The 24002-nt window shown below is 35.0% G+C and overlaps 1 protein-coding gene across 1 annotated transcript in view; it reads left to right on the top strand.

Annotated features, from left to right (window-relative positions):
* The window catches only part of ETS2 (ETS proto-oncogene 2, transcription factor), a 34643-nt gene extending 10928 nt beyond the window's left edge, over window positions 1-23715 (top strand). Inside the window, exons 2-10 of the mRNA XM_027875602.1 lie at window positions 58-129; window positions 5630-5750; window positions 7102-7221; window positions 7782-7982; window positions 15469-15552; window positions 16484-16708; window positions 17116-17379; window positions 21155-21273; window positions 22207-23715. Coding sequence (XP_027731403.1) covers window positions 58-129; window positions 5630-5750; window positions 7102-7221; window positions 7782-7982; window positions 15469-15552; window positions 16484-16708; window positions 17116-17379; window positions 21155-21273; window positions 22207-22422 — 1422 coding nt within the window. The 3' untranslated portion in view covers window positions 22423-23715. The remainder of the gene's footprint in view (window positions 1-57; window positions 130-5629; window positions 5751-7101; window positions 7222-7781; window positions 7983-15468; window positions 15553-16483; window positions 16709-17115; window positions 17380-21154; window positions 21274-22206) is intronic.
* The last annotated feature ends 287 nt before the right edge of the window (window positions 23716-24002 follow it).

Below are 24002 nucleotides of genomic sequence, written 5' to 3'. Positions count from 1 at the left end.
TTTGTGTGACCAAGTTATGAGTTCTTTTCAAGTTTTAAAATTTTGTTTGTTTTTAAGATGAGTAACTTTGGAATCAAGAACATGGACCAAGTAGCTCCTGTGTCTAACTATTACAGAGGAACACTTAAGGTGAGTGAATATTTGTGACGACAAAGGAGGCAGATAAACTGTGAGATATAAGAACTCTTTCCTTTTTTTTTTTCCTGCAGTTAACAAAAATCATTTTCTTCTACCTCCCCCATTGAAAACAAAAATCAAAAACAAAACCCTTGTAACAAGTATCCATAGTCAGGTAAAACAAATTCCCTCATTGGTTATGTCTAAAAATGTATTTATTTCTGCACTTTTAATCCGTCATCTATGATTCTCTGGAAAAGTAGGTGGTCATTGCACTGATAGGAACAGCGGTTGGTTATTTCACTAATAATAAATTGTTCTATTGGTATTACTTACTCTTCATCATTCATACAAATCTTCCCAGGTTTCTCTGAAATGATCTCTTTTCTTTGTTTTTTATGTCACAATAATATTCTGTTATATTACTGTTGCCATAATTTGTTTAGCCATTCCCTAATTGACTAATTTCTAGTTCTTTGACATTAAAAAAAAGCTGCTATAAAATCCCTCTTTCTTTGATCTCTTTAGGATATAATATAGGCCTAGTGGTGGTATAACAGGATCAAAAAGTACACACAGTCTGTTGACTTTTTAGGCAGATTTCCTGATTGTTTTCTAGAATCACTGGACCAATTCATAACAGTACCTTAATGTGCCTGTTTTTCCCATAGTCCCTCCAATATTTGTTATTTTCATTTTTTTTCACCTTTGCCAATCTGCATGCGGTGGAATTAATTGTGATTTGGAACTTTTTTTTTTTAATTGTTAATAGCAAGGATTTCTTCCTTTGAGAACTTTGTGTTCACATCTTTTGATTACCAATTGGGAAATGGCTGAAAGAATTCTTTCCAATGTTTTTTGCCCTCCCATCAAGTTTCTGCAAATGTTACTCTTGGCTACTTGACCCATCTAACTTAAAGAAGAGAATTTTAGGTTTTAAGTATTATAATGGACATAAGGGAATGGTACCAGAAAATAGACCTGAACTCTAAAACTGATTTGCAGTGGTTGCTTACTCCACAAAGTGCATTCAATTAATGCCCTCTGGGACATAATAGAAATTAGGCCATAATTAGCATGGTACTCAGGTGTGTGCCAGTATCTCTTATGCTTTTCCCTACTAGTGCATTAAATATGTCTTGTAACAGTAATGGAAAAAACATATTGAAGAGAAAAGAACCTGCTCTGCCTAAGGCATTTGACCGTATTTTCTACTTCATTTGAACATGTTTCTAGTTCAATTTATCTTATACCAGTCTATCTATCTTTGTTGTAAAAATAAAGTAAGTCAAACAGTGCCCAGGCAATATTTTTAGATACTAAGGAGGTGTAGATGAAAACTGTTCTCATTTTAACACGAGAAACTGGTTTTAAAAGATTATAATGCAAATGAGTTTGAAGTAAGTTTTTTATTTATAGGATCATAAATTTAGAACTTGAAGGGATGTTCAAGATCACCTTGTCTAATCCTTTCTACTTACAGTTGGGGAAACTGAGACCCAGAGACTTAACCAAGTTTACATTGATAAGAAGTGGCAGAGTCAGGATTTGAACTCAAGTTCTTTGTCTCTAAATGTAATACTTGTTCCATTGCACCTAACTTCTTCCCCAGATTCCTTTGAGGATTTCCCCATAATTAGGACCATTGAAAACTAACCTGAGGGTTAACATTACTGACTTTCTATGCTATATTATTTTTTCCAAATCTCTGTAATAGTAATAATAGTTAACATATAGTTTGTGAAGGTTTGCAAAGCACTTTACAAATATTATCTCTTTGGATCCTCACTACAATCCTGTGATGTAGATGATCTTATTGTCCCCATTTTATAAATGAGGAGCTTATAAATAACCTGCCCAGGGTCACACAGCTAGCTAGTTAGTGTCTGAAATGAGATACCTTCACCTGTGTCTCTAAGAAACTATAGCAATCAGAGCAGCCACAACCCAGTAAAACTTTCTCAGCAGATGGGCTAAAGTAAGTTGAGGGTAACTGATGGGTTTGAGCACTTCAGACCCATTGGTGAGTTAGGGGGATGTTGACTGGAATGAGTAGAAGAGAACAACTTATATCAACAGCCATGAAAGTGGCTGAAGTAGGTGCTATGGAGTGCTTAGAGCTTGGTCAGACATCAAAGGTGCCAAGGTCATCCACTGCATTCTGAGCCACTGCCAGTCATCCTGACTTTTGTCTTGCCACTGGACTATGTGAAAGTAAGGCTAATGACTTTGTGCAACTCTGACTTACTTAAATCCAATTCACACTTAAGTCAAGACATTACCCCATGATATCGTTGGTCCTCTTTGAAAACAAAGGACAAACAACAATCTGAAATGAGATTTGAACCAAGTCTTTCTGAATCCAAGTCTAGCTTTCTTTCTACTACAGATAGGCTGGGTCCTAGCTTTTATTTCAATCGATGCTTCCAGCTTTTATTTCATACTGCCTCCCTTTACCAACTCTACATTGCATTACCAACTCTACATTTCTCATTGGAGATTTTCCCATAGTTGGCCTGGTTGAAAAGTAACCTGAGGATTAACATTTCTGATTTGCTAGTCTATATTGTTTTTTCCCCAAATATTATAGTTAGTTATTTCCAGTTTTGTTTTTTTTTTTTGGCTGAGCTTCAACTTTTACTGTCTTGTGATGTCATATTCATAATATTACTTTTCTGAAATAAGAGAAAACATAAAAATCTATTTTCTGTTTGTTTAATAGCCTCGATGCATCTTTCCTTTAGTTGACTCAGCAGATGGGTCTTCGTGTTACACATGGTATAAAATTTCCAATTTATGTAGAAAAAAATGACCTTTCTAAATGTAAATACTTTTTTTTCCCTTAAACAAGTTAAATTATCTCTTACTTATTATCTCTTACTTATGGGAGGAAGAAGATCTTTTTTTTTTTTTTTTTTTTTTTTTTTAGTGAGGCAATTGGGGTTAAGTGACTTGCCCAAGGTCACACAGCTAGTACGTGTCAGGTGTTTGGTCTGAGGCCAGATTTGAACTCAGGTCCTCCTGACTTCAGGGCCGGTGCTCTATCTACTGTGCCACCTAACTGCCCAGGAAGAAGATCTTAATAATATTCTTACATGTCTGGTATAATAGTAGTTTCATTTGTATCAGATAATATTTAGAGACCATTGCTAGTATCTTTTTTAATAAACCACAAGGTTCTTATTTTACATAAAGAGCCATTTTAGACATTAAAGTAACATTCAGAGATGCACTTAAGATTATATAAAAGAAAATTACATTTCATTAATTTTAGTATAGATTAATAGGAATAGAAACATACCTTAAAGTTTTTCGTTTCTTATTTTTTATTCTATCTCGATTGGGAGATTCATCTTTTCATAAAATTAATCTACTTTCCCGTCATTTTAAGTATTGACAAAAATCCCATTAGTATAATTAGATGCTCAGTTATTTGTTAACATATAGCTTTATCCAACACATCAGATTAGGTATATTAGTAATACAAAGTCCTTTCTCTCAAGGAATTTATGTTTTAATGGGCAGATATAAAATGTACAAAATGAGTGTAGTACAAGGAAAATTGAAGAAAGAGAAACCAGTAACAACTGGTAAGATTCCAAGAACTTGAAATGAGGGAATACTTCTAGCCATGGGGGTGAATAAATGAGGGCAGGAGATTGACTATTGGGTTTAAAAAATAGTTTGCTTGGAATGTAGAGTTCGTAAAGGGAGACATCTATTGAAATAAAAGCTAGGAGCCAGATTGTGGACGGCAGCTTGTATTTTATTCAGTGGCAGTGGGAAGCAACTGAAGATTTTTGAGCAGGAAAGTGACAAGATCATAGCTGTGCTTTAGCAGGATTATTTTTGAAGCTGTGTGGAAGAAGAATTGTTGAGAGGAGAAATTAGATGCAAGAAGTATCCAGAGCAAAATGTAATGAACACCCAAACCAGTGTGGTGGCTGTAGGTAAAGAAGAGGGTGTCAGAGATGTCATAGAGCTAGAATACAAAATAGATTTGACAACTGATTGTTTTTCAGGAGTGAGGAAGAGGGAAGTGTCAAAGATGACTCCAGAGTTATGAACCTAAATGACTGGAAAAATAGTGGTGCCCTCAACAGAAATAGGAAAGTTTGGAGTATAGGCAGTTTCAGTTTGGGAGACAGGGAAAACATATAATGAGTTTTCTTATATACTTGCTGAGTTTAAGGCACCTATAGGACATTCAGGAAGAGATATTCATAGCAGGCAGTTGACATGTTACTGAAGGTCAAATGAATTCATATATTGCTTCATATTTTGCTGTATTATGTGCCACTGGAAATTATTGGGCAAAGTCTAACTGTAATCCTTGAAGAAGCATACAGAGTTAAACATGAGTAAACTTGTTGAAGAAGCATACAGAGTTAAACATGAGTAAACTTGTCACTAGATATACTTGTCAGTATTTGTTGTCACTAGATGTAGCAGTTTCCAGAGACCAGAAATCTTCATAAAGAAAACATTTTAAATGTACTGGTCATTTACAAATGCTTGAATCTTATGAGTATTTGCTGACTTGAATAATTTTTTAATATCTCTAGTGCCTGAACTAACTCTTATCTTCACTTCATTTTTAATTCTTTTATAACCAGTAATGAAGTCTTCTATTTTAAAGTTTCTAAATTTCTCATTATGAACTTAACAATTGTAAAAATGCTATATTGTTAAAAATACAGAATGAGACTGTTCTGTTTTCATGTATTTGTTTCTCCAAAATTTTAGCCTCTTTTTTTCAACCTCCAAAATATAACTGTTTTGAACCCGAATGTATCGAAAGACTCTTTTAGTGTGCTAATATTCAATATTTTATTATTTAGGTTTATTATATATTTTGCTTATGATTTTTTTATTTGGATTCCAGAATAACCCTTGACATTATAATAAAATATGTCCATCAATGAACAAGCCTTCACTACCTGCTTACATGTTATTGAGTTGTTTCAGTTGTATCTGACTCTTCATGACCCCATTTGGAGTTTTCTTGGCAAAGGACTGGAGTGGTTTACCATTTCCTTCTCCAGCTCATTTTACACATAAAGAAATTGAGACAAACAGGGTTAAAGTGACTTGCCCAGGGTCACACAACTAGTAACTGTCTGAGGCTTTTTTTGAACTCAGGTTTTCCTTACTCAGGCCCAGAGCACTTTCCACTGTTCCACCTTGCCGCCCCACTTACTATGTACCAGTTACATTATTATGTACTAGAGGTACATTCTACTAGGGCAAGGGGAAAATGTATAAAAATAGGTACATACAACCTATATAATAAGAGCCTTGGTTATTTTGGCCTCCTAAAAACTTATGTAGGAGTACCACAAGGTAAAGTCAGTATTCCTCGTTATTAATTGGTAATTGATTCCCCCAGAATTTCATAGCAGCCATTCTGTTGTCCATTCAGTCATTTTGTGAGACATGACTAACAGTTTCAATTAGATTAAAAGTAAATCAAACATTGTATTTTAATTATTTTTATAATTTACTTTTGCAGCGTCAACCAGCTTTTGATACCTTTGAATGCACAGATTCACTGTTTGAAGGATTTTTCCCTTCACTCAATGAGGAACAGACACTTCAAGAGGTACCGACAGGCTTGGATTCAGTTGCTAATGGTAATTTCTTGGTCACAATTCACAAATCATGTGTAATTTTCTCTAGTTGGGGTAAAATATAGATGTGTACTTTAATTGTGTCTCCTTAGATATTTCAGCTTAGTAAAAATATTGTCATATATAGGAATGTAGGTTTCTTTGATTTTGATGTTATAATAAAGCTTGTGATACTTTGATTTCTTTGTATATTGATATTGATATATTTAATTAAGCAGTATTTATGTAACTGAATTAGCAGATGGAGCTAATTGATGGAAACTTTCTTTCATGTAGGAAGTTGATGCTTCTAACCCATTGTCATTTAAAATTTGGTTTTGATTTTGTTGTTTTTTGGAGGATTGATAGATTACAGTTGATTTATCCTCACTCGTGTGGAGTTAGCTTCCCCATGTGAGCAGTTATTTTGAGAGGCAGATCCTATTTAGCCCTGGGTTCTGGTTTTGACTCTGCCAATGACTATCTTGAGTCACATAACCTCCATAGGCCACGTTTTCCTGCTCTACAGAATGAGTTGAACTAGATGATCTCCTTAAGGTCCCTTCTAACTCTTACCATCCTATGATTCTATATTGGTAAGTTTATGGCAAGTCAGCATAGATTCATCCTCATTCACTTAGAGGTTTTTGAAAAGTAAAAATTATTACAGTGCTTACACACAATGGCAATAATCTATATTTTTAAAGCTCGTTTGGGACGGCCCTTTCACTGATGAAGTAGTTAGATGGAATTTGTTAGGGTTGCAGTAACTTTAGACCTATTCTGTTTCTTGAATTACATTAATTTTTATATATGTCTCATATAGATATTTTGCCTTTATAGGCCTAGCCCATTGGGATTAGCTTGAAAGAATTATGACAAATAAAATGTGTTGGAGCACTATAAATACATCCCCTCATAGAGAAATGGGAAGAGGGAGGGAAGAAAATAAGCATTTGTATAGCATCTGCTCTGTGCCAAGCACTGTGCTAAGCACTTTTTACAATTATTATCTCATTTAATCCTCACAACAACCCTGTGAGGTAGATGTACTATTATTATCCCCAGGTTATATAGTTGAAGAAATTGAGAGAAAAATAAACCGATGTATATTTCCAACATTCTGATTGGTTTTTCTGTTTTTGTCTTTGTATACCTAGTGCCTGACACATAGTAGGCCTTTTACTAAATGCTTTTGATAGATTGATGTAAAAATTTCATGGCCAAAACTGCTGTTTTCTGATAAGGGGTGGGTGGGTGTGGGTGTGGGTGTGCTCTTTTTTTTACTTTAGAATCTTATATGTATTTGCCAATAGACTCTAATTTTCTATTACAAGCTCATGTTTTAAATGTGATTGTATTGTCTTCTTTCTAGAGCCTACCAATTGTGAATTGCCCCTGCTAACTCCATGTAGTAAGGCTGTTATGAGTCAAGCTTTAAAAGCCACTTTTAGTGGTTTCACAAAGGAACAGTGTCGCCTTGGTATTCCTAACAGTAAGTGCCTGTTTTTGTAGCCAGTTTTCAGTGTGTAAAATGAAGCTAAGCAGTCCATCTTAACCAACCACTATTGAATTAAATAATTTTGGTCTAGATTTATTTTAAAAAGAGATGCTTAAGATGCTTTTCAAAGACTAGCAAGTATAGAGTGAGACTAAACAATCATTGAGTTGTTGGTAGGATGTTTAATTCTTAGAGTTTTCCATAGTAGTACTTTAATGACAGCACACCTTTAAAAAAAATCTATAATAACATGTTTGGATTGTATGAAATGAGTGGTTTGTATTACCAGTGAGGAAATTTTAATTTCATTTAAATTCTTCCCACTCCAACAACAGTAATAATAACATTTATCTAATACTTCAGGGTTATAGAGTGCTTCTCTTGTAACAAGCCTGTGAGATTCAAGTAGTATTATCCCCATTTTATAAATGAGATTCAATGACGGGTCCTTATTCACACAGATAGTAATTGTTGAAACTGGGAGTCAGGCCTGGCTTCAATTCCAGTGTTCTTTCTATGCTGTCTCCCATTGATCCTTTTTTCCCCCCATGTAGATCCTTGGCTTTGGACAGAGGAGCAGGTATGCCAGTGGCTTTTTTGGGCTACCAATGAATTCAGTCTGATGGATGTAAACTTCCAAAAATTTATCATGAATGGTCAAGTCTTATGTAATCTTGGCAAGGAACGATTTCTGGAACTAGCACCTGACTTTGTGGGTGACATTCTTTGGGAGCACCTGGAGCAGATGATTAAAGGTACCTGAAGAATAACATGTCATCTCCTATACATTCTTACTTCTGAGAACAAGTGAAGAGAGATACTGAATCCACATTTCAGTGATAGGTTGGGAGAACTGAGAGTATTTTATTGTATTTGAAATAATTGGCCTTATTAGGAATTATATCAAGAAAATAAATAAAATGCCCCCTGCTAGTCATTTACTCAAAGAAGTCAATGATAAAAAAAAAGGCCTCAAACACATGGGCAAATTTGTAGCAGCATTTTTATAGTGGCAGTGAATAGGAAACAAAGTAGATGCCGATCGATTGGGGAATGAAATAAGTTGTGTCACATGAATGTGAGAAACATAACTAAGTTGTAAAAGAAAAAATCTGATGAATACAGATGTATATGGATTGTTGCAAGGTAAAGTAAGGAAAACAATATACACAACTGCACCAATGTAAATGGGAAAAAAAGCCATTTAAGCTAGGTGCTATTAATTTATAATGACCAGGCTTGGCTCCAAAGAAGAGTCCTTCCCTTTATTTGACCCTGTGGGAGGAGGGAGGAGGCAATGGATGTTGAATATTACACTAATGTCAGATTTGTTTGATGTATTAGTTGGTTTTGTTGAATTGTTTCCTCCCACCCCCTTTTTTATTCATGGCTCAGGGGAGGGCTAAATTCCTTAAGAAAGCTTTTCATTTCTTCCTTTCTCACTCTCTAAGTCCTTTGTAGTTTGGATTCTGTCCTACTCTTTCAGTTGAAACAGCTCTCTTCAAAAGTTATCTGCAGTGGTTTTAATTATCAAATCTAATGGCCTTTCTCAGTACTTACCCTTCTTGACCCCTGGAAAGGGAGTAATTGGATTTTTCCAATTGTGTGTGTGTGTGTGTGTGCGTGCGTGCGTGTGTGTTTTATATTATCGTTTATATACCACCTACTATGTGCTTTATATTTATAAATATTACTTCATCTAATTCTCACAACAACTGTGAGTAGGTACTATTATCTCCATTTTATAGTTGAGGCCAATCAAGGTAGGGTCACATAGTAAGTGTCAGAGGCCAGATTTTTTTAAAATAATTTTTTTTCCCAAATTGCATGTAAAAACAATTTTTAACTTTTGTTTTTTAAATTTTTGAGTTCCAAATTCTCTTCCTCCTCCCTCCCTCCTGAGATGATAAGCAATTTTGTATAGGTTATGCATATGTAGTCATGCAAAACATTTCCATATTAGTCATATTGTGAAAGAAAACACACAAAAAAAATTCTACAGAAAATAAAATGAAAAATAGTGTGATACAATTTGCACTCAGACTCCATCAGTTCTTTCTTTGGAGGTGAATAGCATTTTTCGTCATGAGTCCTTTGGGATTGTATTGGATCATTATATTGTTGAGAATAGTTGAGTAACATTCACAGTTGCTCATTGTACAATATTGCTGTTATTGTGTACAATGTTCTCTTGGTTCTGTTCACTTCCCTTTGTATTAGTTCATGTAAGTCTTTCCAGGTTTTTCTGAAAGTATCCTGCTCATCATTCCTTATAGCACAGTAGTATTCCTTTACAATCATATACCACATCTCGTTCAGTCATTCCCCAGTTGATGGATATTCCATCGATTTCTGATTCTTTGCCACCACAAAAAGAGCTGATAAAAATGTTTTTGTGCAACCAAGTCCTTTACCTTTTTTATCTCTTTGGGATACAGACCTAGAGGTCGTATTGCTGGGTCAAAGGGTATGTAGAATTTTATAGCCCTTTGGGCTTAGTTCCAAATTATTTCCCAAAGTGGTTGGATCAGTTCACAGCTCTACCAGCAGTGCGTTAGTGTCCCAGTTTTCTCACATCCCCTCTAATATCCATTATTTTCCTTTTTCCTTATATAAGCCACTCTGATAGGTGTGAGGTGGTACCACAGAATTGTTTTAATTGGCATTTCTCTAATCAGTAGTGATTTAGAGCATTTTTTCATATGACTATAGATAGCTTTGATTTCTTTGAAAACCCCCTGTTCATATCTTTTGACCATTTATCAATTAAGGAATGACTTACATTCCTTTTTTTTTTTCATTCATTTTGAACTTAAATACAAAAAGACAAAAAAAAGAACATTTCTATATACACAGCACAACATAAGAACAAGGTTCAATGTAAAACTATACATTTAACAATTTTTTCTTTGGATGTGAATAGCATCTTCCTTCATCGGTACTAAGTTTTTATAATACTTTTAATTGTAATATATCACTCTTTGTAAGCATTTATTTAAAATTTTTGCATTGAAATTCATTAGGGAAATTGGTCTATAGTTTTCTTTTTCTGTTTTCACTCTTCCCAATTTAGGTATCAGCACCATTTTTGTGTCATAAAAGGAATTTGACAGGATTCCTTTTTTACTCATTTTTCCGAATAGTATAATAGAATTCACTTGTTGATCCATCTTGCCCTGAGGATTTTTTTCTCAGGGAGTTTATTGATGGTTTGTTCAATTTCTTTTTTCTAAGATGGGGTTATTTAAGTATTCTATTTCTTCTTCTGCTAATCCAGGCAATTTATTTTTGTAAATATTCATCCATTTCACTTAGATTGTCAGATTTATTGGCATATAATTGAGCAAAATAGCTCCTAACATTTGCTTTAATTTCCTCATCATTGGTGGTGAATTTACCCTTTTCATTTTTGATACTAGTAATTTGGTTTTCTTTTTTTTATAATCAAATTAACCAATGGTTGATATATTTTATTGGTGTTTTTTTTGTTTTGTTTTTTTTTCATAAAACCAGCTTCTAGTTTTATTTATTAGGTCAGTGGTTTTCTTTTCGGTTTTATTAATCTCTGCTTTGATTTTCAGGATTTCCAATTTGGTGTTCAGTTGGGGATTTTTAATTAGTTCTTTTTCTAGTTTTTTTTTTAGATCAATTCATTGATCTGCTCTTTCCCTACTTTATTGATGTAAGTGTTTAGAGAAATAAATTTTCCCTTTAATACTGCTTTGGCTGCATCCTTTAAGTTTTGGTATCTTTTCTCCTTGTTGTCATTCTCTTTTATGAAATTATTGTTTCTGTGATTTGTTCTTTGACCAATAGGATTAGGTTATTTAGATTCCAATTAATTTTTAATCTGTCTCTCCACTGCCCTGTATTGGATGTAATTTTTATTGCATCATGATCTGAAAAGGATACATTTACTTTTTCTGCTTTTCTACATTTGGTTGTGAGGTTTTTATGCAATACATAGTCACTTTTTGTGTTGGTGCCATGTAGAACTGAGAAAAAAGTATATTCTTTTCTATTCCCATCCATTTTTATACAGAGGTCTGTCATATCTCACTTTTATAAAATTCTTTTTACAACTTGTTTCTTGTTTATTTAGTGGTTAGATTTAATCTAGTTCTAAGAGGGGAAAGTTGAGGTCCCCCACTATCATAGTTTTACTATGTATTTCCTCCTACAACTCACTTAACTTCTCCTTTAAGAATCCCGATGCTCTACCCCTTGGTGCATATGTGTTTAATATTGATATTGCTTCATTGTCTATGGTACCTTTTAGCAAGAAGTAGTTTTCTTGCTTATCTCTTTTATTAGATCAGTTTTTACTTTTGCCTTATCTAAGATCATGATTCTACTCCTTGCTTTTTCACTTCAGCGGAAGCATAATATTCTGCTCCAGCCCCTTACCTTTACTCTGTGTGTGTCTCTGCTTCACGTGTGTTTCCTGTAAACAACATATTGTAGTATTCAGATTTTTAATCCACTCTGCTATCCACCTCTGTTTTATAGGTGAGTTCATTCTATTCACCCTTCACAGTTATTATTACTAAGTATATTTCCTTCCATTCTATTTTCCCTCTGTTGATCCTTCCCTCTCTCTCTCTCCTTTCTTTACCCTCCTCAGAAGTGTTTTGCTTATGACCACTGCTTCCTGTTCTCCCTTCTGTCAGTCCCCACCCTTTCTGTTTTCCCCCTCCCCTTCTAATTCCGTGTAGTAAGATAGATTTCTATACCCAACTAAGTGCTTTGTTATTCCCTCTTGGGGCTAATTCCAATGAGAGTAAGGTTCAAGCATTGTCAGCCACCCCCACTTCCTGTCTTCCTCTCCATTTTACTAGCTCTTTCACGTGAGAAAGTTTACCCCATTTTACCTCTCCCCCCTTCTCCCAATGAATCTCTCTTTTTCACCCCTTAATTTTTTTTTATATCATTCCTGCATAGTCAACTCACACCCACACTCTCTATGTATATTCTAACTGTCCTAATAATGATAAAGTTCTTAAGAGTTGCAAGTATCCTCTTCCCATGTAGGAATGTAAACAGTTTAACTTTAACCTTATTGAATCCTTTATGATTTTCTTTCCTGTTTACCTTTTTATGCTTCTCTCGAGTTTCTTATTTGAGAATAGAATTTTCTGTTAAGCCCTGGTCTTTTCATCAGGAATGTTTGAAAAGCCTCTGTTTCATTAAAAATCCACTTCCTCAAGAATGCTTGAAAGTCTTCTATTTCACTGAATGTCCATTTTTTCCCCTGAAGGACTATACTCAGTTTTGCTGGGTAGGTGATTCTTGGTTTTAAACCTATTAATATCATATTCCAATCTCTCTGATCCCTTAATGTAGAAGCTGCTAAATCTTGTGTTATCCTGATTGTGTTTCCATAATACTTGAATTGTTTCTTTCTGGCTGCTTGCAGTATTTTCTCTTTGACCTTGGAACTCTGGAATTTGACTATAATATTCCTAGGAGTTTTCCTTTGGGGATCTCTTTCAGGAAGTAATTGGTAGATTCTTTCAATCTCTGTTTTACCCTCTCTCCTGAATCTATTTTCCAGGTCAGTTGTTTTTCCAGTGAGATAGTTCACATTGTCTTCTATTTTTTCATTCTTTTGGTTTTGTTTTATGATTCCTTGATTTCTCATAAAGTCATTAGCTTCCACTTGCTCAATTCTAATTTTTAAAGAATTGTTTTATTCAGTGAGATTTTTGACTTCCTTTTCTATTTGACCAATTCTAATTTTTAGTGAGTTGTTTTATTTGAATTTTTCTATTATCTTTTTTCCATTTTTTTGTGCTACCTTTACCAAGCTGTTGCTTGACTCTTTTTCCATGACTCTGTCATGCCATCACTCTCATTTTCCAATTTTTCTTCTACCTATATTAGTTGATTTTTAAAATCCTTTTTGGGCCTGACACTAATCCACATTTTTCTTTTAGGCTTAAGTGTAGCTGTTTTTGACATTTCTGAGTTTGTGTTTTGACTTTCCCTGTCACTATTTAACTTTCTGTGGTCATGTTCTTTTTTTGTTGTTTCCTCATTTTCCAGCCTATTTCTTGACTTTTAATTATATGTTAAAGTTTGGGCTCTGCTGCTGGGGTGGATGTGGTACTGTCCCAAACTTCAGATTTTTCTTGGTGCTGTTTTCACAGCTAATTCTGGGAATCTATAAGTTTTCAGTTCTCCCAAGGTGGTATGATCTAAGAAGAGGTGTGATCAATGCTTTCCTGGTCTGTACTCTAGTCTTTAAGGGACCACAGTCACTCTTTTCCAGCCTAGACCTGTAACTGGGATCCTCGCTCCTCTGCACCCACACACTCCAGTGTGCTACTGCTTCTCTTTGCCCTAGGACTGTGACCTCAATCTCCATGTGAGCAGTGCAACAGAGACTTGTACCTGGTGCCAGCAAAGTGTCCACTATAATCTCCTTCTGACTAGTTGTCTAGCCCCCTTACCATCTGTGGTCAGAGAGCTCTGGGAATGGTTGCTGCTGATTCAGCTGTCCCCAGGGCTTGCACTAGCTTCCTGGGGTGGGGCCTGCCGCTGGCTTGTGTCTGGCATCACAGCTGGCTTGTGCCTAGGTGGGAGATGGGGTGTCGCTTTGGGCCTTATTGCTGACTTGTGCCATGTGCAGGACTTTGCTGCTGGCTTGCCTGGGCTATCTGCCTTGGACTGTGCTCCACTTTCACCTCATCCTTTCATTGGTTCTACTATTCCAGAATTCATTTTGAGGTGCTATTTTTAAAGTTGTTTGGAGGGGAATTTGGGAGAGCAGGAAAGCTCCTGCCTTACTCCACCATCTTGGTTCTGTCCATGTTCCTGAGGCCAGATTTGCACTCAGATTTTTCTGACTCCAGCACTTAATCTACTGTACCACCTTGCTGCCTCACTGATCTCTCCTAATTTTCCTCCTGTTTGACTGTTCTTTCTCAGTTTCCTTGAGGGTAGGGACTGTGTTTTTGCATTTTGTATCCCTACATCCCTTAACACATAGTAAATGCATAATAAATGCTTATTTCTGTTGATGATGATGCAGCAGCAAAACTGGTTTGTGCAAAGGAATCTTTACTGATACATAAATCAGGGTGTGTGTATATGTGTATGTATGTACACACATACTTGAGCACATAAATATATACATAGATATATATGTATGCACACATACTAGAGAGAGACACATAATTTTTTTTTATGAAAAAACTCATTTCAAGTCATGAAGCATTTATTAAGCATCTACTATGTACCAAGCACTGTGCTGAAAACTGAGGATACAAAGAAAAGAAAAAAGGTCCCTCATCTCAAGTTGCTCATAGTGTAAGGGGGGTACTATTCAAATGACTATATAGAAACAAGATATAAAGGATAAATTGGAAAGAAACTCAGGAGAAAACACTAAGATTAAAGAAGACTGGGGAAGGCTTCTTGCAGTAGATGGGATATTAGCTGAGACTTGAAGGCAGCCAGGAGGCAGAGATGAGGAGGGAGAATATTTCAGGCTTGAAAGACAGCCAATGAAAATGCATGAACTCGGGAGATGAATTCACAAAGTCTTGTGTGAAAAACAGCAAGGAAACCAGTGTCACTGGATTGCAGAGCATGTGAGAGGAATAGAGTGTAAGAAGACTAAAAAGGAAGGAAGGGGCCAGGTTATTGAGGATTTTAAAAGGGTTTTATATTTGATCTTATAGGTAGTTGGGAATTACTGTAGTTTATTGAATAGGAGAATGACATGGATAGACCTGTGCATTAGGAAGATCAATTTGACAATTGAGTAGAAGATGGACTGGAGTGGGGAGAGATTTGAGGCAGGGAGACCAACCCTTATTGCTATTGCAGTAGTCTAAGTGTGAAGTAGTGTTGGTAGCCTACACCATTGTGGTAGCAGTATCATATTTTTTGTAACTTTTTTTTTTTCACTAATCACATTAATTTCCATTTTATCAGTCTTTCCTTACTCAAAAGTATTCAGGTTGAATACATAATCTCAAAATCCCTGATGTGTGTGTGTGTGTGTGTGTTTTAGAAAACTGATTTTTTTTGCAAGCATGACATGAAGACTTAATTATTTTCTTTCTTTTTATATATGTAAGTAAATGTGTAAGTAAAAATATACATATATATATATATATATATATATATATATATGTGCAAGCCTGTGTGTGTGTGTTCATGCACGCACATTATAATGTCTTGCAGTATGTGTGCCTAACTTTGAACTTTTGGCTATTGTTATTGGTTTTTCAGAGAATCAAGAAAAAGCAGAAGATCTCTATGCAGAAAATTCCCATCTCACCTCAATGCCTCACTGGATCAATAGTAATTCATTAGGTTAGTCTAATTGCTTTTACATTTCAGAATATCGCTCCATTATGTGTGCCTTATTTTAGATTGGGATTCTGTAATATGAGATCTTATCTGGACAATTACTATAACTGGAAATAGAATTTAATGACTTTGTTAACCTTAGTCAGAAATATAAAACCCAGTCAAAAGCAAGGAATCACAGTTGGCAGGCCCAGTTCAGAAAGTCATCTTCAAATATGTTCTGAGCCTTCATATTTTAAAAAGCCCAGAATTATCTTAAACTCTTTCTTTGAAAGACTAAATACTCCTGGTGGTCTGATCTTAGAATAATTGAATGCAAGACTTCAGAAAGTCATCTATTCAGGCCTCTCATTTCCAGTCAATCAAAAGCCTAAATTTTCTAGGATGTAACATCGAAATGACAATCAGCTGTCCATTTCCTCTCCACCCTAAAAAAATCTATGTAAGTGAATATTTCACAACCTCCTATGGATTTTCCTCATATTTCATAATTCTTAACAGTTAAAGTCTTCATAGTACCAATATAGTAGTCATCCATTCCAGATCTGAAATCACATGGTAACTGAACTGAAGCAAACTAGTTTACATCATTCTCCAGAAAATTGTATTTCTCCCACAATAACGGAATATTACCCACCCAGAAGAAATAACACTTAAGTTCTAGATCTGGGGAAAACTAGTTGCTAGTTCCTTTTCTCAGCAAAGTCTCCTTTGGATGAGAAGATAAATGGTTTTTTTAAAAGGTTGAAAAACCTGGTGAAATCTTTTTTTTCATTTTTGGAACCTCTTCACAAATACAATGGTATTATTAGATTGTGGCTTTCTAGGATAGTGAATGACAAGATGAAGAGTATTTGGTTTGGGGTTTTGAAAAGTTAAGATAAAGACAGTATTACTGTTTGCTGTATCAGTATTCTTCAATGATATGTTTCAGGAGGTAGTATGGATCAGCTGCCATATGGAATGCAGACACAAAGTTGTACCAAAACAACCCTCCTGGATAGTTTGTGTCAGTCATCTACAGGACCTACTATTCTTAGTTCTGAGCAGGAGTTTCAGTTATATTCCAAATCCCGACTTGACACAATAAGTGTGAACTACTGCTCAGTGAATCCAGACTTCCCAGGAAACAATTTGAATTTGCTCATCAATAATCCTGGTAAGATTGAAATGCCTTTTTGTGTAAATATGTTTTGGGTTTTGGATTTTAGGAAAATCATTTAAGAAGACAAATGAGTTATAGGGTTGATTTTCTTAATAAGCAGTTTTGTGTTCAGCCACTAGATTAGGAATCAAGCAAGCACTTGCTGATTTTCTAGATTACTTTGTGCTCTCCCTGTCACTTACTATGGGTTAGTTCCCAGTTCAACTTGTGTAATTCATAGAGCTAAAGAATATACCACTGAGTCATTCATCCTAAAACACTTGAACATTTTTAAACTATATATCAGTAGGGTTAGAGCATCAACTCAAATACTAAGCCAAATAAAGTGGGTACAGTAATTAATGAGGTTGATCCATTGTTTCATAAGAATGAAAATATGCATTTTGGTTGTCTTTCAAAAGGTAAGCCAGGAAAACATGATTCTGTTGAGAATGGCAAGGACAGTTTTGAAAGTTCTGATTCTCTACTACAGTCATGGAATAGTCAGTCATCTTTATTGGATGTGCAGCGTGTGCCTTCATTTGAAAGCTTTGAAGATGACTGCAACCAGTCCCTCTGCCTGAATAAACCTACCATGTCTTTCAAGGATTACATTCAAGAAAGAAGTGACCCAGTAGAACAAGGCAAACCAGTTATACCAGCTGCCATTCTTGCTGGCTTTACAGGCAAGTGTTGTAACCTCCTAGAGCTTGTAGGCTGAGACTTTTTTTGCTCTTCTAATTCCCTGCAAGGCTATATTTCCATGTTTATAAAGGATGTTTCTAGTTTAAGTACATTATTATTTACATTCTGATCACATACTTGAATTCTAAAAATGAAAATCTTGCAGGAATTTTAGGATATAGAAAGCTAAATGTAATGGATAAAAATTAATAGTCTTCTATTTGGGTCAGTTGAAAAGGAAAGGTTTTAGGGAGGACTTAGATACATGGAATTCTCACTGACTCACCCACTTAAAGAATTTCAAAGGAAACAAGCTGGCATAGGGAGACTACAAAGCCAGTCCCAAATAACACAGGACTTATTGAACTTTCTTGGAATTAAAACAGTGATCCAAACCTATTTTAAAGTTTTCTTTCAAACCCTTCCTGCTCTTGGGATCAATTTTAAAACTACTTTGTTTTTATATACCAAAATATTTCTAATGCTTCTGCATTTCCTTATTTTTCCCTCTTATATGTTTATGTTTTCTTCATACACTGGTTATATATAGTGTAAAGCACCGTAACTACCAAAGATTAAAACATTTTTTAAAATCCCACTCTATAGATTAAAGTAGTATTTCTCAGTCACCAAACTAATCCTTCTTCTAAAAGTAAGGATGTAGAGAGATCAATAGATAGATAGAACCAATTCCAAAACAGAATTTTTCAGAGGTACTAACAGCAGTGTTACAGGTAACTTGCTCTTTCAACCTTTTATTGTGTGTGGTTATGTATTTTAAGAAATACATTGTTTAGAAAGCTACCACATCATTACCCTTTGGGTAAGATGGAGAAATTTTATTGTTGAGTGATAGTCTTAAATCTTTTTTTTCCAGAAACATCAATCCTGTGATTGAGAACAAGAGTATTTTGGAATGCAGTGAGCTAGATAAATATTTATTATGCCCTTACTATATTCCAAGTAGTTTGCTAATCAGTGAGGTTATAAATAGAAGAGCAAGACAATTCTTGCTATCAAGGACCCCTATTTTATTTTTTTAAATTAATTAATTTATTTTTAGTTTTCAGCATTTCACGTCCATAAGCTTTTGTTGTTGTTGTTCACGCTTCATTTTCTTTTTATTTATTTATTTTTAGTTTTCAACATTCACTTCCACAAGATTTTGAGTTCCAAATTTTCTCCCCAACCCATCCCTCCCCCATTCCCAAGATGGCATGCATTCTCTATACCCCTTCCCCTAATCTGCCCTCCCTTCTATCTCACCCCCTCTTCTCTTAGCCCATTTCCTTTGTATTTTCCTGTAGGGCAGGATAGATTTCTATACCCCATTTACTGTATTTCTTATTTCCCATTTGCATGTGAAAACAATTTTTTTTAACATGTGTTTTTAAAACTTTGGGTTCCAAATTTTCTCCCTTTCTCCCTCCCCACCCACCCTCATTGAAAAGGCAAACAATTCAATATAGGTTATTTCCATAAGCTTTTGAGTGTTACATTTTCTCCTTCTCCCTCTCCACCTCCCTCCCCAAGATGGCGTGCAATCTGATATAGGCTATACATATACATTCCTGTTAAACATATTTTCATATTAGTCATGTTGTAAAGAAGAATTAAAATCAATAGGAGGAACCACAAGAAAGAAGAAACAAAACAGAAGGGGGAAAAAAAGAGCAAATAGTATGCTTCGATCTCCATTCAGACTCCATAGTTCTTTCTCTGGATGTGGATAGCATTTTCCATCATGAGATGGAAATGTCTTAGATCATTGCATTGCTGAGAAAAGCCAAGTCTAACAAAGTTAGTCATTGCACAATGTGGCTGTTACTGTGTGTGATGTTTTCCTGGCTCTGCTCACTTCACTCAGCATCAGTTCATGCAAGTCTTTCCAGGTTTTTCTGAAGTCTACTTGCTCATCATTTCTTATGGCACAATAGTATTCCATCACATTCATATACCACAACTTGTTCAGCCATTCTCCAAATGATGGGTATCCTCTCAATTTCCAATTCTTTAGAGCAGTGGTTACTATCGTACAGTCTTTGCATTTTAAAAAATATTTTAATAAGTGTACTTCAAAATAATTTATTTCCTTTGTAATCCTGTGTATGCATTTAAAATGCATTTTTTGAGAAAGGGTCCATGACAAAAAGGGGATTGAGGGAGCATGCTAGGAAACCCTGGTTTAGAAGATAAGAGACTAATCACAGATAAAGGGGAAGTATCTTCTCCAAAAACCAGACTTGGATTTAGCAGGGAAAGGTTTTAAGGTAAGGTACAAGGGATAATAAAGTTTTGAAGGGGAGAGGTGGAGAGTAGGGGAAGACAAAAGAATAGGAAAGCAAATGTTCTCTACCAGGAATGGGAAAATACAGTGATGAAGAAGACAAATTTTGAGGTTTCTGGACCCAGCTATTTTTTATATACTTTATTTAACATTGATTTTTTAAAATTTAGAGTTCCAAATTTCCTCCCTCTACCCCTTCCCCTAACCCATTGAAGAAGACAAGAAGTATGATAGTAGTTATATATGTGAAGTCATGCAAAACATTTCCATATTGGCCATGTTGGAAAAAAAAAAGCAAGAAAAATAAAAGAAATGAAAGAAGTATGCTTCAATCTTCACTCAGAGTTCATCAGTTCTCTTTAGAGGTGGATAGCATTTTTCATCATGAGTCCTTTGGTATTTTCTTGTATCATTGTCTTGACTAGAGTAGCTAAGTCTTTCACAGTTGATTGTTGAACAAAAGTATTCATTACATTCATATACCACAATTTGTTCAGCTGTTCCCCTTCAATTTCCATTTCTTTGTCACCACTGAAAGAGTTGCTGTAAATATTTTTTCTACATGTAGGTCCTTTTCCTTTTATCTCTTTGGGATATAGACCTGGAAGTATTTTTACTGCATCAGAGAGTATGTACAATTTTATAGCCCTTTGGACATAGTTCCAAATAGTTCTCCGGAATAATTAGACCAGTGTACAACTCCACCAACAGTTAGACCCACCCATTTAAAAGATTTAGTGATTTTATATTTTACATTCAAATCCATTGCAGCTATTTGGACTAAAACTGTGCTCCTCTTAGCTCAGTTTGCCTAATTCAGAATTTTACCTTCATGGAAAGATTGTTGTGTTGGAGATTTTTTTTTTAATATATCAGTTTTTGGAGTTAATTTTATGTCACCTCGTCTTGACCTATTTCTATATATAAGTTTATCTAAGGCAATCCAGGATTATGTCTATATATTTCCTCATTAGTTAATAAAATTTCAGCATAGTTCTCAACTATTCACTAAGCTCAGAGTCCCAATTTATTAAAGATTATTTAGTAAATTAGAAAAATCTCTAAACCTAGAAAAGCCTCATAAGCAGTTGCTAATAATTTTCTCTATGTCAGAATCCCTAATCTCCTAGTATTAAATACATTTTAAATTTGCTAGATATACAATTTAACATTGTAATCAATAACAAAATGTAATTGTTTATATTTAGCTGTGAAAAAGATTATAGTCAATCAATGGTACAACCATCACTGTAACTGACTGATTGCTTTCTTTTAAAAACAGTCCTACCATTTAACTCAAGATACAAAATAAAATCTCTTAAGTTTCTTCTTCATGTTCATAAGCTAAAGAAACTGACAGTTAAAAACTGTCATTTCTATAGCATTCCATTTGGCTCTTAAAGTTACAGTAACATCTGTTATCTGTGTGGGAAAGTCTAGTGAAGTGTGCTATATTAATATTTCCTTATTCTTATTTTCTTTCTTTCTAGGAAGCGGGCCTATTCAGCTGTGGCAGTTTCTTTTAGAGTTATTAACAGACAAATCTTGTCAGTCATTCATTAGTTGGACTGGAGATGGATGGGAGTTTAAACTTGCTGACCCAGATGAAGTATGTAGGCTTTTACAGTATATTCATAGTTATAGGGAAATTTTTGTTCTTAAGCCTTTTGATTTTGTCATTTTATTGATACAAACTAAACAATCCAGCCAATTAAAAATAAAGGTGGACTTTGTGAATAATCTTTTAAAATATTTATCTTATATAGAATTTCTTCTCTTCAGAAAAAAGTTAACCTAAAAATATTTGTGTATGTGAAGAATGTTAAAGTTGTCCTTACCTGCCCTAGAGCCTTCATAGCTGGAAATAGTTAGTCAGCAAGCATTAAAGTGCTTGCTATGTACCATGTACCCATATCATCCCTTCTTTAAGTTTTAGCTATATCCCCTTCACAATTGCAACTACTAATGTAGCAGAGTTAAATGTTTTGTTGTCGCATCATTTGAAAAGTGTTTTTAGAAAATCTAGCACTTTTTTAGGCAAAATAATAACTTCTGGATACTAAGTCCAGAATTTAAGCACCTGCCTTGATGTACCAATACAACCCTGTTCTAGTAGTGTTACATCTTAAAAATACATTGGCACACTTATTAGCTATTATCTCAGGCCTAAAGTACAGCTCTTTGGCCTCCAGCATATATATCATCTCTAGAGAGACAGGTCAAAGGAAAGATTCGTTCTAAAATATCTGTCAAAATTCTGAAGGGTTCAGTATCCTCCATCAAAGGATAATCTTAACACTGAGATACAGTGTCCTAATAATGTTCACTCCATTACACAGAAGAAAATCAATATGGCATTGTCCTAGTTCTAAGCTTTCTGGTCTGCTGTGGGTTTTCCCCCCTCTTAACAATTTGGCATTTGCTAAGATAGAGCTTATTTAGCCCCAGAAAAAGTATATGTAACAACAAGTTAGAAAATTTGCTAGAGAATACAGTTCCCTTGAATCTAAGCATTCCTTTTCATATCTCTTTTCATAAAAAGGTGGCCCGACGGTGGGGGAGGAGGAAAAACAAGCCCAAAATGAACTATGAAAAACTGAGCCGGGGCCTCCGCTATTATTACGACAAGAATATCATTCACAAGACATCTGGCAAACGTTACGTGTATCGCTTTGTGTGTGACCTCCAGAATCTTCTTGGGTACACAGCAGAAGAACTTCACGCCATGCTGGGAGTGCAGCCAGACACAGAAGACTGAGCAGTGCGTGGGTCTGTACCTCAAGAGGCCGTGGCCATGCTCCACATATACTGTGAATGGGGTGCCACTGTGGACTCCCTATACTGACTGACTACTTCAGGAAAGGGCAAGTGCTGCAAAATAAGAACCTTAAAAAAGGAGAAATTTTGTAAGCCCCGGAAAATATAAAAGGAAGCAGTGGACTTGTTTCATTGAAAATCATGATTCTGAAACAGTCACCTCACTGAGAAACATGGAAGTCAGCACAGCTCCTTGCTTCAAAAGCCTAGTGACAAAATGTTATTTATGTTTCTTTTTAACTCAAGAAAGATAAAGTAGGAATGCTCTTCTCTCTTGGATGAAAGCGTTGCACATAAGAATTTTATTTTTAAGGCAAAGATGTGCTGGGAAATCACGAGCACTTTGGTTTTGTCTTGCAGAACCAGGTGCAGCAGATGCAAAAGCATTTCCTTCAACAAGTGAGGAAAAAATAATGCCATTTCGGATGGATAGTATTTGTATACTGTTGTAAACTTATGGCTCTTCCTGAAAACCTCTAGCAGTGCTATTTAACAGAAATTATATATTGTAATTTAAACTAATTATTAAGTGTGCTTGAAAGAGGAGCCAGGAAGGACACAGACCTAACCAATGTTTAATCTTTCATTTTAATAGTACCTACAACATTAGAAAAATATTTAATCTGCCAAGGGCAGGTGGAGGAAATTTGTGAAATGTGTATTAAACATACATAATATATTCCTACATGGAAAAAGGTATAGAAGGTTATTATTATTATTTGCCATGACTATTATCTGGCAAATAGTTTGTATATTTGGGCATTTTTACAAAAAACTATTGTATGGGGCATAACTGACCTTTTTGTGGTTTCTGTTCTAATGTTGAAGTTGCTAGCTAAGAAGCAGTACTTTTCTTGATAAACGCTATGTTTTCCACTTCTTTGCATGTCTTTCAATAAGTTTATATTCAAGACTTATTTTTTGGTTTAACTGTATTTATCCCGTCCTCCTTGCCTCAAACATGTCCGCTCCTATGTGGTTCCCTGTTCCCAATTAATGTTGTTTGATTAAAATAGGAACTCTATTTTTGGAAATATGCAACTCCTTTTCAGAGATCAGGAGGGATTTATGTAGCAGCTATTTTTACTGCAAAAAAAACCACTGGAAAATATAATTTGTAAGAAAGTTTTATTTTTATCTTAGCTTCATGTAAAGTTAAATGTATTATATTATACAGAGCAAGAAGTTCCTGAAAATCAAATCTTTATTAAAACCTCTTGAACACAAAGTGAAATATGGCATGTCAAATTTTTGTTCCTCCTTAAGATATCTCAAGACTCTTCGACCATCAAATGTATTTCTGCTTGGTGTCCACAGTAAACATTCTTTCTAGTGCTTGTGAAGATCTAGAAAGTATAAAAAGAAAATTAACTGTTAAGGATAGAATATTGGGAGTGTCTGAAATAAAAGTCTGTCTTTTGATCTCAGCTGGAGATTTTAATATTGGTTTCAAAAAAGCGATTTGTGGTAGTATTAAAGTCCTGTTTTAATAGAAGTTACCCATGCAGTCTTATCATCTAT

The sequence above is a fragment of the Vombatus ursinus genome, unplaced genomic scaffold, assembly GCF_900497805.2.
Source record: "Vombatus ursinus unplaced genomic scaffold, bare-nosed wombat genome assembly UNPS02014809.1, whole genome shotgun sequence".
In the NCBI taxonomy this organism is placed as follows: Eukaryota; Metazoa; Chordata; class Mammalia; order Diprotodontia; family Vombatidae; genus Vombatus; species Vombatus ursinus.
Note: the sequence above shows the minus strand (reverse complement) of the source record. Positions and strands in the feature narration are given on the sequence as shown.